Raw genomic sequence first — 16007 nt, 5'->3', positions numbered from 1 at the left:
ACTGTGACTGTTGTCAAGCAACTTTCTACTCCAGCTTCCCAGAACTGCCTTTATAGGGAGTTAGCCAAGCAGAACACAGCCCTTCCACTTAAAGCTGTAAGTGACTGACAGGAAACGTGACAGTTCTTTCTCTGTTATCTTACGACCCATGTAACCACCCTTAAACACCAGGATTTAGTAAATAAGGATTAATGGTGCTCTGTGATAAAGGTGAAGTCACCTTGCACTTTTGATTACCTGTCACATCTGCAAACAACAGAGTTTCTGTAATGAAAGGAAACTCTGGAGAGCATAAAATGACCATTAGGAAGTTTCCCTTCCATAACTGAGTGTTGGCTGCTGGCCATCGTTTCGTGCGAGACACCCTAAACAAGTGAATAGCACTGGGGAAAAAATGAAACTTTAATTTGTTTCAGATGCGAGAGACAAATTCTTTTTGTCCCCCCTCCCTTATTTTGGGGAGGAGACTTGAAAGAGACACACCAGCCCTGACCCAGGGGAGGCTTGTGTGCTCCTCAAGGCAGGCATTTCAATGTGGTACAGAGGAAATGACTTCTCATAACAGACCAGGAAAACACCAACATTTCAATCTCCCTATTCAAAGGAAATGTAAGGGAGATTGATATTGAATAGGAAAACCATTGAAAGAGGCTGCAAACTCCAAGCCTGAGCACTTGTGTTCTCCATAAAGACATGGCAATGCCTGCCAGGTCAGGTCTGCTCTGGAGTGAAAGGAGAGGATCTGTCCCTAACACAGAAGCGCTTCCCAGCGGTCTCCAAAACAAAACTCATCCTTCAAGCGTGAACCAAAAGTGCTGGAATATTTCAATTAAGCCCCATTTCCCAGCCTGAACTCAGCAGAGCTCTCTGCCAGCTTGTACCAAGCAATGGCTCGGCTCTCCCCTGTTCCCATAAAACACCACTGAGGAGCAATGGTTCATGTAAAAGATGCAAAGAAGGGTAGTGAAGGATGCATAGAAACAAAAACAAACCCAGAAAGGATCGAGGAGAGAGGGTAGAATGCATGACTCCATGACATAAAAGTGTAAAAATGCAGGTAGTTCATTAGCCTTAACTGCAAGGCAATAAAAATGACAAGCACTGCAATAAGGCAGCCATGGGGTTAATCACTAACAGAGGGAGAAAACCCCTCTCAGGGGCTTCATCCCCCTCCACCAGGGCCACAGCAGCACACAGAGCACATTGTACCCAAAGCACACATGGGAAAGTGTTATTAGTGCAACACTGACCAGGCTAAAAGGTTGGGGAAGAGGTGACCAGGAGGAAATACCAGCAGGGCAGCCATGGATGTGTTTCAGCAGCTCAGGGTGTGCTGTGCAGCTGCCCCAAGGAGCCAGGGCTTCTACAGAGCAGCCAACTGCACAAATATCCAACACCATCAGTGTTGGGGGACTCTTATCAGGCTGTTTGGTTGTGCTGTTTAGCAAGTCAGAGGTGACTATTCAAGTGTTATACCAAAAAAGGAACATGATGGAATTTATTTAAGATTAAATTATACAATCCCAGTGTTTAGAAGCAACACAATTTAAGTCTGCCATGATTTTTTTCCCCACTACATCAGGTTCATTTGTTCACAACCAATGCTGTGTTGCCCCTTCAGACAGGTCATTTTTCTGGCAGTCTGAAGAACCAGGCACAGCTTACCCTGGTAGTGACACAAGTCTGTGTGTTTAGCATTCCCATGCCACACAGGACTTCCATTACAGTTGAAATTTGGGAACAGTACAGTCAGTCTTTCTTTTCAGGCATCCAGAACAATTCTTTTCTCCTGGAGCAGCTCAGCCTGCTGGAATCCTTAGACCCTTGTAGTGTTAAATATCACCAGTGCTCAAACTTCCAGTGTTATTTCTGTGAGAAAGCAGCTTTACACTGATAAAAATTAAAGTCATCCTGTTGGAAGACAGTATCCATAGTCATTATCTGCCTAACAAACCCGAATACAGTGGCATCATCACTGCAGTATTGGAATATTTACCTGGTGAGGCTCCCACTGATAAGGTCTGATCACAGGTTTCAGCATTTTGCTGCTCAGAAGCACTTCTGGGTGTATAAAATACAGGACACTGAGCAGTTTTCAACTGTAACTTGAGCTTCCAGAAATTCTTGGGCTTTTTTTAAAAATCCCATCAAATCCTTCATGTTTGGAGGAGCCTTGTGCACATGTGCTGGGCAAGAATCAGATTTCTGCATTTTCAAGTGTAACAATTAAACTGTTAAACTCTGGCTCTCGAGTTTGGAAAGTTTAACCCAAGGCTTTCAAAAGTGCTGTTTGATCTCTGATGACTGTTGACAGGCAGTGGGACGAGAGGGTGGGGTTTTTTATCCATAATGATTTTCCTGAGGAGCAAATCTCAGTGTGGTATTAGAAGGGTTAAGGAGCCATCTGCTGGCAGCTCCAACAAATTGTGGAATTGCAGCAAAGCCAATAAAATTTCAATTACAAATTAATTATGTACAGTGTATTTAATTATCCATGGATTCAAACTGTCCATGGATAATTCAAATGAAGCACTTTCACAGGAGGATACACAGCCTGCTATGTATCTGCCAACAATTTAAATGAGATGCCAGTGGATTCTGGGTGTCTGATCCGTCTTTAAAATAGGAAACAGTCAGGCCCAAACACAGTGTGTTGAATTTGGTCATATTAATGTCTATCAACATAGAAAAATCATAGAATCACAGATTGGTTTGGGTTGGGAGGGTCCTTGGAAGCTCATCTCGTGCCACCCCCTGCCATGGGCAGGGACACCTTCCTCTAGCCCAGGTTGCTCCAAGCCCCGTCCAACCTGGCCTTGGGCACTTCCAGGGATGGGGCAGCCACAGCTTCCCTGGGCAACAAATATATACAGACCACTTTATACATTTAGATCTTTGCCTCAAAACAGAAAACACAGGAAATTCTCTCCCTAAGACCTGAGATTGAGGATATTCATTATATTTCCACTTAGGGGGACAAAAAAGATGACAGGTATGAAATAGCAAGTATTCTTCCTTTAAAGCTAAAATGAGAGTCTAGTCTGATGTAAAACTTCAGGCTGCATTTGAGAGGGCTGCTAACCACAGAAACCATCTCAGAGCCCAGCAAGGGATATCTGCACTTCCCTGCCCGTGGGGGCCCCACCGAAAGGACATGGTTCCCTTTGAAGTGCACAAGCAGAGTTCAACCCCTGCCAACAGCTTTTATGGACTTTATAACCTTCTAGCCCATCACATCCCACTGCAGCATCACACACAGGCACTGACCAGGCTCCCTAGGGCAGTCTCACAGCCCCAAGGCTGCCAGAGCTCCAGGAGTGTTTGGACAATGTCCTTAGGGACCGGGTGGGATTGTTGGGCTGTCCTGGGCAGGGCCAGGAGCTGGACTCCATGATCCTTGGGGGTTCCCTCCAGCTCAGAGTATTCTATGGTTCCATGAGAACAGCTATGTGGCTCCCCAGGTGTGATCCAGCTGCATCACCCACACAAAGCAGAGGCACCAGAAGGGGACTGTTCTCTCTCAGAAGCAAAGGTACAGGAAAGGGGACCCTTGTCAGCAGCAGGGTCAAAACCACTAAGTGTGGAGAAAGCACCCCAATAATGGGGGTGGTAGTGAGTGCACAGTGTGTAATCTTGAGCAGGCACCAATCACCCAGCTCAAACCTCACCAGGAGGAAAGGCTGGATTCAAGGAGAACAGTCTCCCACTGCCTCATCTCCCTCCCTCCTGTCATCCTCTCCAAGCAGGCACAGAGCAAGAGTAAAAAATGGTTGTTATCTTATGTTTCAGGAGGTAAAAGTCACCATCAGGAACATCAGAAAGCCCCAGCTGATAATCCATCCATTAGCAGTGCCTGGTTCAGTACAGGGCTCTGAATCAGAGCTCCCACAAATCACAGTCTGTGCACAAAATGCAAATGCACTTCTTTAAGAAACTGGGGGTTTCTTTCCACAACTTAAACTACACCTGTATTTTTCTTTCTGAGTCTTAATTCCACGAAAATATCACTTATCCCATCTCTGCCATATGATCTGCCACCACATTATATTTCTTTCCTCATCTGTCTCCAAGCCTGTTTACAGACATCCAGAGCAGACAATTCACCTGCAAGTGCCAGTCAGTAGGACTGGCTCATATTTTCCCCAGGTGTCCCAGCCAGAAAATCCAAGTCCAAAGCTGCTGCACAGCTCAGTTCAAGTTCCCAGACTCTGCAGGCGTAGAGGAATGTGTGGAGACTTGGGAATGTGCTAAACATACCCCTGGAAATAGCTAAATAGGAGATAGATGGAACAGCACCTGGCCTTAAAATGGCAGGTATTACTGCTGTGCAGTTTTAATCTGCCATTTATTTCCAGTTTGTGTGCTCAGTACACTCCAAGAAGTTGCTACCCTTCAAGCTGTACGTGCAGAAAAACATTCACAGAATCATCTAGTCCAAACAGAAACCAGTTTCTGCAGTATTTTCATATTATCTTTTGTGATACCTCATTTTTATTTTTTAAGTGCTCATTACTAGCAGTAAATATTTGCATTCCTGCCTTCCAACATCAGAAAAAGCTCAGTTTTTCTCAATGCACAGGAAAGACAGAGGCTGGTTGGAGAGAGTCCAGAGGAGGCCAAGTTGGTGAGAGGAGTGGAGCACCTCTGCTATGAGGAAAGGCTGGAAGAATTGGGACTGTTCAGCCTGGAGAAGAGAAGGCTCTGGGGTCACCCAGTTGTGGCCTTCCAGGACCTGAAGGAGCTACAAGAAAGATGGGGAGAGACTATTTCCAAAGACCTGGAGTGACAGGACACAGGGAATGGCTTCCCACTGCCCGAGGGCAGGGTTAGATGGGATACTGAGAAGGAATTCTCCCCTGTGAGGGTGGTGAAGCCCTGGCACAGGTTGCCCAGAGAAGCTGTGGCTGCCCCATCCCTGGAAGTGTCCAAGGCCAGCCTGGACAGGGCTTGGAGCAACCTGGGCTAGTGGGAGGTGTCCCTGCCCATGGCAGGGGGTGGGATGAGCTTTAAGGATCATCCCAACCCAAACTGTTCTCTGATTCTATAATTCAACTGTTATGAACTTGGAGGTATCACTTGACATACTCTGGGACTGACAAGTGACCACAAATAAAGCATCACTTGCTGAAGATGGCATTGTTTCCACTTCACCCCATCACCAGCACAGCAAACAAGTTTAACAGCCTCATCTGCCATTCTTTTCCCTGTCTTAAATCCATTTTTACTGTGCAGACACACACACTCTTGGTGCTTTTGAAACACATCCATAAAAATGAGCCGCGGTGCTGTGAAAAACGACGTTCACAACTTAATCCTTCCTGCGCTGTCAATCAGACAGGAGCTCTGATGTACACAGCCTATCGATTTTGTCAGCTCCCTTCCTGGAAGCAGCAGTTTCAACTAGAGGGAATAAAACAAAAAAAGGCAGGACAGAAGAATGCTCTTGCTCTCTCTCTCGTTACCCGTTGACTCCTCGAGCCATCACTTTTGTTGCTGAGCAAACTAACGCGGCTCCGAGAGCCGCTGGGAAGTGATTAAAATTTGGCAGCAGAATGTCTAAACCACGGGCGTTTCTATAGCAATGGGGAGGAGTGCAGGATGTGGAAAAGCCTGTAGCATTGCTGCCATCCTGCTGTGAACCAGGGGTATAGTGCCTCCAACTTTGGAGCCAGAGAACCCACGGGCAGACACCCCCCTCCAAATGTAACAGCTCCTGGCTTAATTCCTGGGCTAACTGCGGGTTAAATGCTGGGTTTTAAACCAGACCATTGCATACCAGCCTGTTTTGTCTGAAGATTAGTACCCTCACCTCTCATGCTACAGCAGTGTCTTGCCTGGCTCTCCCATCCTTATCACCCTTGGAAAACCAGAGTGGGATCCCACAGTCAGCCTAAAGCTGCTGGCAGATCATCATTTGCCACTGAACTCCAAATCCAGGCTTCCCTTTGCAGAACTGCAACTGAATTGGGGTTGAGAAATGAAAGATAAGCATGGCAGACAAAATTATGCATTTTGGGGTGGGTTCTTAATGTTAATTCCCAGCTAGGAAGGGTTTGTTTTGCCAAGGCTGCTGAGCAGAGCCGGTTCTATCCATGAGTGCTGAACACTCCTGGAAAAAAATAAACCAGGTTAATTGAACTGCTGAAATATGGATTCAAAAGCATCATGATGGGCTCCCAGGTATGAAATTGTAGCCATTTTAATCAGCTTCCTGCCTTCTCTCCCCCATTTTCTCTCAGGTGGGAAAGGAATTGCAGCCTTCAGTCGTGTGGATTGGAGACACAGAGAAAATGTTTTCTAAAGCGGCACCGAAGGGAGAGGAAGAGGTGAGTGGCTCCTTTATTTCAGTGCAGATAATTTCTCCCGTTGCATTACATCCCACACAAAGGGACAAGTGAATTTCTTAGCTTAGCACATACCACTATGACCAGACCTGCCAAAGCTTGCTTGATAATACCTTGTCTCACTAACACTTTTTTTTCCTCTTTTTAGAGAGTCTTGTGACTTCTTAAGAACCCCCAAGAGGTCACATTTCTCTCCTCCACATACCCTTGCTTTATTTAAAAATAGTCCAGTCACTGCTCATCAGTGCACTGAAAAGTAAAAGAGAATAATGGAGAATTTCAAAAAACGAGGCAAGAAGCTAAAAGTTAAGATGAGCTTAAATTGTTCAGCTCTATTAATTTGAGAAATTGGATGGAGCCAAAGTGAACAATAAAGTAACAAGGATAAATTTCCACTGCAAAAACAAAGAGCCTGTGTGAAATAGTTACATTTATAGATTATTTTCTTTGGGCTCCCCAGAGTCCTAATGCCATTGCCTCCATTCCTTCCTCTCTGGTGCATCTTCCCCACTAGAAGGAAAATTAAAGCACCATGAAAGAGTCACAGCAACAAACCCACCACAGCAGGGAGCTAGTCATCCAAAATCCTGATTGCATTCCTGTTGCCCGCAAAATATTTTGCTTTTATTTTGCTCTATGAAAAATTGAACCTTTTTTCTGTACATTTAGGCTGTGGGGTGGTCACAAGGCTGTATTTTGGAAGGACAACAGAGTGTCACCTTGGATGAGGCTGTTCCTCCTGCAAGGGCTGTGTGAGGGGATGGGTGTGTAGTGACTGATGCCCTTAGTGGTCCCCACAATGAGAAGGAGCCTTTCTCCTGGGCTCAAACCTTGACACCAAGTGCAGATGGGGATTAAGTTTAAGATTAGGGGCCAAAGATGGCCTGGGGTACTCATGATCCTTCTCAGCGTGGAAAAAACTTCTTATCCTGCCCACCTCAGAGCCCAGGGTGTCACCTCTGGCCCTGCTATCACATCCCAAGACCTGCGGGTGTTCAACAAAAGGTCTCTTGCCTTGGTGGGAGTGAATGGCTCCAGGCTTGGAACCACTCATATCCAAACACCCACAGCACAACCAATATTTGGAGGAGAGAGCATGAAACTGGAGGGACAGGCAGAGGTAACTGGCAGTCTGGGGAGACTTCCTTAGGACCACTAGGAATTAGGAGAGTCATAGAATGGTTTGGGGTGAAGGGACCTCAAAGCTCATCTCATTCAACCCCTGCCATGGGCAGGGACACCTTCCACTAGCCCAGGTTGCTCCAAGCCCTGTCCAAGATGAGCTAAGCTCAGCCCTCAGAGGCTAAAGCTGCTCCTCCCAGTGTGACACATCTGCCACCGTGACTGAGAACCTGGTACAAAGCCTTCCATTCATCCACAGCTCACTGGAAAAGAAACCCGTCTCCAGTTCTCCCCAAAGGATGCAAACCAGATGGAACATCAAACACATTATAGTAAACCCAGCTGCAGTTCAGCCACTCCTACATAAACAGGGGAGTCACCTTCACAATTCACCCCACTTTCCTACCTGTAAAACTTTAAAATCAAGATTTCTATGGGCTGATCAACACATGTTGTAACAAACTCCAGATCAGAAGGGATCCATAAATATAATTTGTCACCCAGAAAAGAAAAAGTTATAATTGCTGAGGATAAATTAGGACTTATTTTCACACCTTAGAGTGGAATAGGAGTCAGACAATAGTTTTAAAAATTCTCTGCATCTCCCACTAGAGCCAGGATTTATTCCAGAAGAAAACATACTGCAAGGTCAGAAAACACCAGGTCTCACTTGAAGCAACTATTATCTTCTATGAGTCATTGCAGTGAAATGGGATTCCTCTACCCCTCCCCAAACCTAAAATAATTTGATGATTCCAACTTTTCTATCCATACTGATGCCTTGAAGAACCTTTGTACTTCCTTCCAATACACAGGAACATAAGGAAAGCTTGAACTTGTAAGTAGCAACAGGTATATGTCATAGAGAGTAATTCGACTGGTAATAAAACGTGTTAAAAACAAAGTAAATCCACAGTTCAGTCACTGATACGACCAGATCTCCCTGACAGAGCAAAGGTGGCAATGTTGGCTAAAACTTCTAAGGTAGAATGTAGCAGCAATTCTACCCAAAAACTTGTGGGGTTTTTTGTTGATGTCCCTATTTTCCATCCTCTGTAGCTTTCCCTCCAAAGAGCAGAGCTTTTTCTCCTTTACTGCAGCTGTCTGTCAGTGCAGACAAACAGAAAAACTGCAAAGAAAAATTGTACCTGCAATGTATATTATTGCCTCTCATCTGAGAGGGTTTGCAGGACACAGTTGCTTCCTTAGGAATGATAAGGGAGACTGATCTGATATGGAACTTCCAGTTTTTCAGAGAGCTGCCTCCTATATTGGCAAATATATTTTAAAATAAATAAATAAATAAATAAATAAATCATAAGGTGATCTAGAGAGTAAAGTTCTCAAGTGAGTATTGGTGACTTGGATGTTAAGCCTCCCAAGGCTTCCAAGTGCTTGGGCTTCTCAGCTGCATGATCCTCACCCAGTTATTCACTTACAGCTTTCTTTGGTTAGGCTTCTCCAACCAATATTCACTTGAACATTATCAAATATAACTATCCAAGTTTTGCTCAGTACTCCTCTGTTCTGTAACTAGTAGTTAAATACATGTTATAAAGTCAAGCAGTAATTTATTGCAAAGAACTTGTGTTCTCAGAGCCCCAGAGAGTTAAAAAACACTGCAAACTCAGGAGAGTTTGTTTTCCCTGTTTAAACCACGGGTAGGAGTCAGGAAACCATAACCTCCAGGAGCTGGGAGGATTACAGACTAAGTTACAATTCTTCTACCTGTTAAGGTTCATCAGGTGTGCAGGTCCCTGCAATATTTCTCCTCGAACTGGAGATGAGGATTTCTTTCTTTAAATGAGTTGTTTCCTTCCTGCCTTTCAATTACACGACCACCCAGGAGTGCCTCAGAAATCACGGGTTCACCTGGCTTGGAGAAGGCAGGATTATCCTGCTTGGGTTGGTATCTGCTCTGCTTGTACCAAATGCAGCTGGACTGCTACAGAAACCCCAAATCCTGTTATGGGCAGCACGTGCAACTTCACCTCTAACTCCGAGCTGCCACAGTCAGTAACACCTCTTTCCTCCTTTTTGTTCCTTTACAAACTGCAGGCGAATTCCAAGCGGCTGGGGAAGATGCTGCCCCAGTTCCTGAAGGCTCTGAAACCAAAGGACAGAGTGCTGCTGGTGGGAACCACCACCCGGCCCTTCGAGGCCAATATTGGACCTTTCTGCAAAGTCTACCAAAAAATCATCCTGATTCCTGCACCTGACTACATGTCAAGATTTGGCAAGTATTTCCAGTCATCCTGGTGGTTACTGCTGCTGTTTAAAATCCATGCCTTTTTTGTCTGGTTATCCTCAGAACTGACCTTAAACTCAAGTCATACCCCTGGGTGCATCTCAGTTCCTGAAAATTTACGTTTAAATCAATACAGGCTACCCCACAGAGGAAATAATAAAAGTGGGAGTTGGGAGAAGAGTTTAAAACACTGTTCAGCAGTGATTAAGATTTTTCCATGAGTTTAGAGTACACCAAGTTCAGCCTGAGCTGTTTTTCCCACATTTTTCCATGAGTTTAGAGTACACTAAGTTCAGCCTGAGCTGTTTTTCCCCTGTATGAAGGAGAAGATCCTATTCCAGCACACATTTTCTATTTTAAGCCTTTTTCTTTTCTTTTTCTTTTTTTTTTTTAAACACCAGAGTTCTGAATTTCTGTTTCCATATTCTAAACAACAGACTTCTGGGCCTCTCCAAAACAGACCCATGTCTGGAAGACTAAATTTTGTCACTATCGAATTCCATTTTTTTGTGCTTACAGATCACAAGAGAATTTGTAGAGGCATCCAAGATTTTGCATGTCTGGTCTATCAAATGTTTGCAGTGATAGACAGGCCCTCCCAAATTCTGACAGATTCACTAAGTGCCCCATGTACTGAGACTTAAAGCTTGTAGAAGAATCAGTTGCTTTTATTAGACCAATTTACAGAGCAAGAAAAAGAAGAACTTCTAGAAATGCAAATTGGTTTTCAGATTTTAATCACCTTCAAGTCTGCAATAGCTCAGTATTGACTAGGAAGAAATGCTCCAAATTAAGCTTAATAATGTGAATCAATTACTACTTGAAAAATGGTAGTTTGTCCACATCCTTCACAAGTGACTGGTGGAAGGGCTTTTGTTCACAGAAATATAGGGTTTTTTTCCTGTGGTTTAATCACTGATATCATGTGGTTTAATACACTTTTCTGTGTAATAAGAAGCCTGGATGAGGTAACTTATGAGCAGAAGGGCTGTTTAAGTTTAGTCTAAAGATAATATGGATGAAAGCTTTTGGGCTATTCAGAATGACAACTAACCTTCAAGTTAGGACTCTCAAGGATGCACTTCTAGTATAAGTATCCCACATCTAGGAAAACACTCTCCCTTCATGCCACTGCGCTGACAGATCCTGTCCCAGGGGAAAAAATAGAGTAAAGGAAAACACATTTGATTCAGGGACTTTGTTACACAATTGTGCCTTGACTACAACATTGTTCTGTCCTCACAGTCACCTTGTTGCAAAAATCCTGCAAATACCTTGTGCAGTCCAGTTCCATCCTGTATTTCACAGGGACAGCCAAGGTACTAAGGAGATGCATGTTTGGGCAAGCTCAAGGCAGGGTTTGGCTGCCCAGCACATTGTAAATCTCTCCCCGGCTCACTAATTTTCCTAGTGTGGATGGGAAATGGTCTCTGAGCAAGACAACATGTGTTTCATGTTGGGTTACAGCTCTGATAAATTGCTGACAGATAAGGGACATGAATAAAACCTAGAGAAGGAGGTGATAGCTGAATTTAGCTGTGTTCACTTCTGGGCACTGAACTGTCACATTCTGGGAGTGTCACCACTAATTTGGAGTCAAAAGAAGAGCCAGCTAAAGGGATTTAAACTGCACGCCTAAGAATGCCCCAAAAAGTTAACATGTGGCATTTTAAAGGAGATTAAATTTGTAGCTTTAATTCTGTGACATTGTCCCAGTTAAGACAGTGCCTGGCTTGTTCTTTAGCTCCAACCTTCCCTGAAGTTCAATGGAAATATGATACTCACCTTACAGTCCTGTCAGTTTTAAGTGCCTGACACCCAGTTTGAGAAGAGACTTGTTTTGACAGAAAAATAATGACATAACAAATACTCGTAGCCACAGTGCACAGCTACTTGTCTGCTACAACCCTCCCTTTTGTTACAGCCACAATACTCCAATCTGTGCTCAGTGGAAACAGTAAACATGTAATGAAAATCATTAAACTGGAAGATTCACAATCCTGTACTGATTTCTTGCTATTAATCACCCAGCAAGTCAGTGCCTTGTACTACACGGGATCCTACCTGCACCAGGGGCTGCAGCACACAATATATGGCTGCATATGAGTAGTGCTTGGTGTTGGGTGCATCAATTCCTCTTTTATGAATTACTGATTCAGCCAATACTTATTGAGCACAAATGTAATTCAAGTGGAAGACCACAATTTGCTTGAGTGAAAAATGCAGTGCAGAGCTGTCAATAGTTATGGGATGGAGTCTGTGGTATCGACGTTGCAGTCGAAGGAAGGATAAAGCAGGTTTGGTCCAACACAACTGCTCCAGCATCCAGCACCATTAACCTCCCACCCAGCATTTCCATACTACACAGGAGTATTCAAGCACTCGATATTCTTAATTATTAATAATTCTTGTAATTCCTAATGATTCTTTTGTTTCCAAATGTTCTCATATAACACTTTAAAGGAAAGCCTGGGAAGATGGCATCAGAGTTTTACTAAGTTTCTCTCAAACAGACCCTTACTTTACATAAAATAAACCAAAAGATGGTTGTATTCCTATTTTTCTAGAAGCAAAATCTCAGCCACTTCACAGCCATCAAGGAAATCTTCATGTCACAGAGGTTCACAGCTAAAAGACACTTAAAAGGTTCACCTTTTAAGTAACAAGCAAAATGCCAACCACAGAAATTTACACCTGGCCCTTGCAACAGGAGCCTGCAGAAGTGGGAGCCTTTGGCTTCCAAAGGACACATGGAGTCCCCATAGCATCCTTCAGTAGGAGCAACCTGTGATCAGGGTCAGGGAAATAAAACCAGGCTGTTAATAAAGGTAATTAGTTCTGCACATCCAAATGGGAACACTCTGAGCGAGTTCTGTGTGCACACACAGGCATTTCTATCTTTAGATGCATATCCACCTCACTCTATATGCCTTTAATAACTTTCTGAAAACTACTGACTGGTAGCCAACAAATGATCAGTAGTGGTTTAAGAACACATGTGCCTAAATGCCTCTGTGCTATAACACCAGAGATGGAATAAACAGCTAACAAGAAAAATCTGAATCTTGGCTTTCCTGACTGAGGGCCCTTATTTTCCTGTTCCAGTTTCAAAAATCAAAACTTTATTACTCCTGCTTTCCTTAACTTTGTGTCTTAGACATTCTCTCCTTTCCCATGTCCTGATGAGCAGCTTGTTGGAAGCACTTCATCCTGCAGAACGGTGGAGCCTTCTCCAGCTTGGAGAACCTGAGCTGCCTGGCCCAGGTGTCCGATGGCTTCACCCAGGGACAAATCCTGGACGTGGTACAGACTGTCCTGAGCGAACTGAGGCTCCTGCAGATGCCCAGGAAGCCACTGAGGACTGTGGAGTTTGCAACTTCTCTAGCCAGACACATCCCCGTGTACAAAGAGGAGCAGGAAGCATTTGAGGTGACTTTCAGAGCTCTGTTAATTGTCCTTTACTGTCTGTGTCGTGTCCTCATCCAGCCACAGCTGATGTGGAGACCTGCTCATTCTGCACATCGCTATTGGAATGATGATGGATGGCTCAAGGGCACCAAACACCCAACTCCCCCAGTCTGGGATGTGCCCAACCACTCATTGCTATGGCAGCACACCTGAACACTGCTTTGGTGAACCTGCTGCTGGCACCCAGCTCAGTTGGGCAGAGGGGCCTTCCCGAGCACAGATAAATCACACAGGTGCCATTAGTACCATGCACTGCTCCTTCTGCCAGAGCTGAGGTGTTCACAGCAAGCCTGGGTACATCACCTCAAGAAGGCAAAACTCCTGGACATGCAGTGTCTCCAGGGTGTTCCACACGGGGATCGAGATCCAAGTCCTACTTTGAAACCGTTTCAAACAAGACTTTTCTTACAGGAGTTTTCATTTCAGGGTTTAAAAGAATTAGTTTCTGCCTCAAGCTCCATCCCTCTCTTCCTACCCTCAGGGTTATAAAACCCTGAAGGCAAAACCTAGTGCATTTGAGGGGTATTATATTCACTGGCACAGGCTGCTCAGAGAAGCTGTGGCTGCCCCTGGATCCCTGGAAGTGTCCAAGGCCAGGTTGGTCAGGGCTCAGAGCAACCTGGGCTAGTAGAAGGTGTCCCTGCCCCTGGAAGGGGTTTGGAAATAGATGATCTTTAAAGTCCCTTCCAACCCAAACCATTCTGTGGCTCTGTGATTCTACACATACCTCAAATAAAAATGGATCACCCTGCAAACAGCTCCTTTTTCCACATGTAGCAGCAATGATTTCTCTTACTTTCCCCAGATCAGGATTATCTTTATGGAGTGGTGAGCTCTGCTTTCACTGTGTTGCTTTTGGTTTTCCCGTGGATAGGAACAGTTTATCAGGTTTAAGTACAGGTCTGTAATTCATTTACAATAGTGACTTCAGTGTAGCTTAGGGGCAGCTGAGCTGGACTTGAACAAGCTGGTGGTGTGCAACACTCACAGCACTGACTCCCCAGAAAAATGGCACTATGCTTGTCTGAGGCCCTTCAAGCCTCCTAAACACTAGTAAAAGCCTTGGCCTCTGAACAAAAAACCCTGCTGTGCACCAAGGAACTGCAGGCAGCCCACACCAAGGGCTTTAAATGGGATGGGACTCATACTGCAGCCAGGAGACCCCAAAAGAGCTTTCCCAGTCCCGTATCCCCCATAACTTCTACCCAGACCCACTTATAAACCCTCCATTTTTCCTGGCTGAAAGGTTTCCTTGTCCTGCTGCTCCTTGAATCCCCTCTGGGTTGGAATCCCCAGGGCACAACAAACAAGATGCATTTTCTAAAATCTTTGTCCCAGGCTTCTTCCACTGCTGACCTAATGACAGTGCACATTTCTCCCAGCCCTGCTGAATACTTTCCCATTTCCATTTAGAGCCATTTGGCTCACTCAACATAGGCAGCATTTGTGATATTTGGAAAAGTACTCTTTTTTTAGCCCCCCCCCTCATGCTTCCTATCTAAACCAATATCCTTCCTCAGGGAAAGGCTGATGGTTCAGTGTTCAGGAAAGGAAAAAAAAACACTCTATCATTCCCAGCTCCAGATAGTAATCCATTTGTACCCTGAAACATGAGAGCAAGAATTTAGCGTGAGTTTAACTTGAAAATATTATCCCACTGCCTGTTTATCCCACAGCACAAAGTGTACAGGCAGCACTTCATTATGAACAGGGCTAAAATGACACTGTCCCCAGTGTCCCAGGGCAATCCTGTCCTTGCACTAATTACAGCCCTTCAGAAAGTATTTCCTTTTATCTGTTGGAATTTTGTTTCCCTTAAATGTCGTGTTACCTTGCCCCAGCACCTGCATGACGGCACAGGGCAAGAGGGTTGTCAAAATGGCCTCGTGCATTAATTAACTCCAATATCTCCATCTCTCCTCACACAGAAGCCCCTCTTCCCAAGCTTCTGATCACTGCCATTTCTGGACCTTTTCCCTTGCTTTGCTTTGTCCCTTATTGAAGTGGGGCAGCTAAAACACTGTATTCAAAGTGAAGATTAGCCCTGTGATGAATCTTTGATTCCTTTTCCCTGGAAGCATGAATCTCCCTGTTTGACATTTATATTCTGCCAGTGTTCCAAAATGAATATAAATAATGCAAAATTTGTGTTAATGTGATTTCTTCATTCCATTTACTCAAATTTCTGGCCCAATTATACATCCACATTTTTTGAAATTATAAATTAGTGCACCAGGGTGGTTGATACAAATCTTTACACAGAAATAATTGTAGTCCTGAAGAGGCAGAGCCAACTATCACACTAGTTCAGCCTGGCAGTGGCTGGAACAAAATCACAGAATGATTTGGGCTGGAAGGGACCTGAAAGCTCATCCAGTGCCACCCCCTGCCCTGGGCAGGGACACCTTCCACTAGCCCAGGGTGCTCCGAGACCCATCCAATCTGGCCTTGGAACTTCCAGGGACGTGGTGTTCACAACTTCTCTGGGCAATACTTATATTACTTAAAATACATAAGAAAACCCATTCCAGAGACTGTGGACATCATCCCTCAACAAGCAAACTCTGGGGTCAAGAAGGAAGGCATTTTATCAATCTGTCAACATTTGGTGGCATTTTCATCTCTGGTCTAGGCAGGACTTTGCTGAGAAAGGTTCCTGTACAGGGGAAGAATAATTCCTACCCACTGCTAACTTTAAAGCATCACCTTCTCCTTCACTTCACATTATTTTCACATGGCCTAGGGCTGCCTCACTGACATTACAGTCCAGGAGCTTGGCAAGTTTGCAGAGCAACTCTACCAAAACCATTTACAAGTCACAGGCC

The 16007-nt window shown here is 44.6% G+C and overlaps 1 protein-coding gene across 1 annotated transcript in view; it reads left to right on the top strand.

Moving 5' to 3' along the window:
- IQCA1 (IQ motif containing with AAA domain 1) overlaps positions 1-16007 on the top strand; it is a 106714-nt gene that overhangs the window by 89698 nt on the left and 1009 nt on the right. Inside the window, exons 16-18 of the mRNA XM_051791132.1 lie at positions 6240-6326; positions 9525-9702; positions 12905-13143. Of these exons, the coding sequence (XP_051647092.1) occupies positions 6240-6326; positions 9525-9702; positions 12905-13143 (504 nt within the window). The remainder of the gene's footprint in view (positions 1-6239; positions 6327-9524; positions 9703-12904; positions 13144-16007) is intronic.

The sequence above is a fragment of the Manacus candei genome, unplaced genomic scaffold (assembly GCF_025592945.1).
Source record: "Manacus candei isolate 608988 ecotype Guabito, Panama unplaced genomic scaffold, ASM2559294v1 h1tg000029l, whole genome shotgun sequence".
Lineage (NCBI taxonomy): Eukaryota > Metazoa > Chordata > Aves > Passeriformes > Pipridae > Manacus > Manacus candei.
Note: the sequence above shows the minus strand (reverse complement) of the source record. Positions and strands in the feature narration are given on the sequence as shown.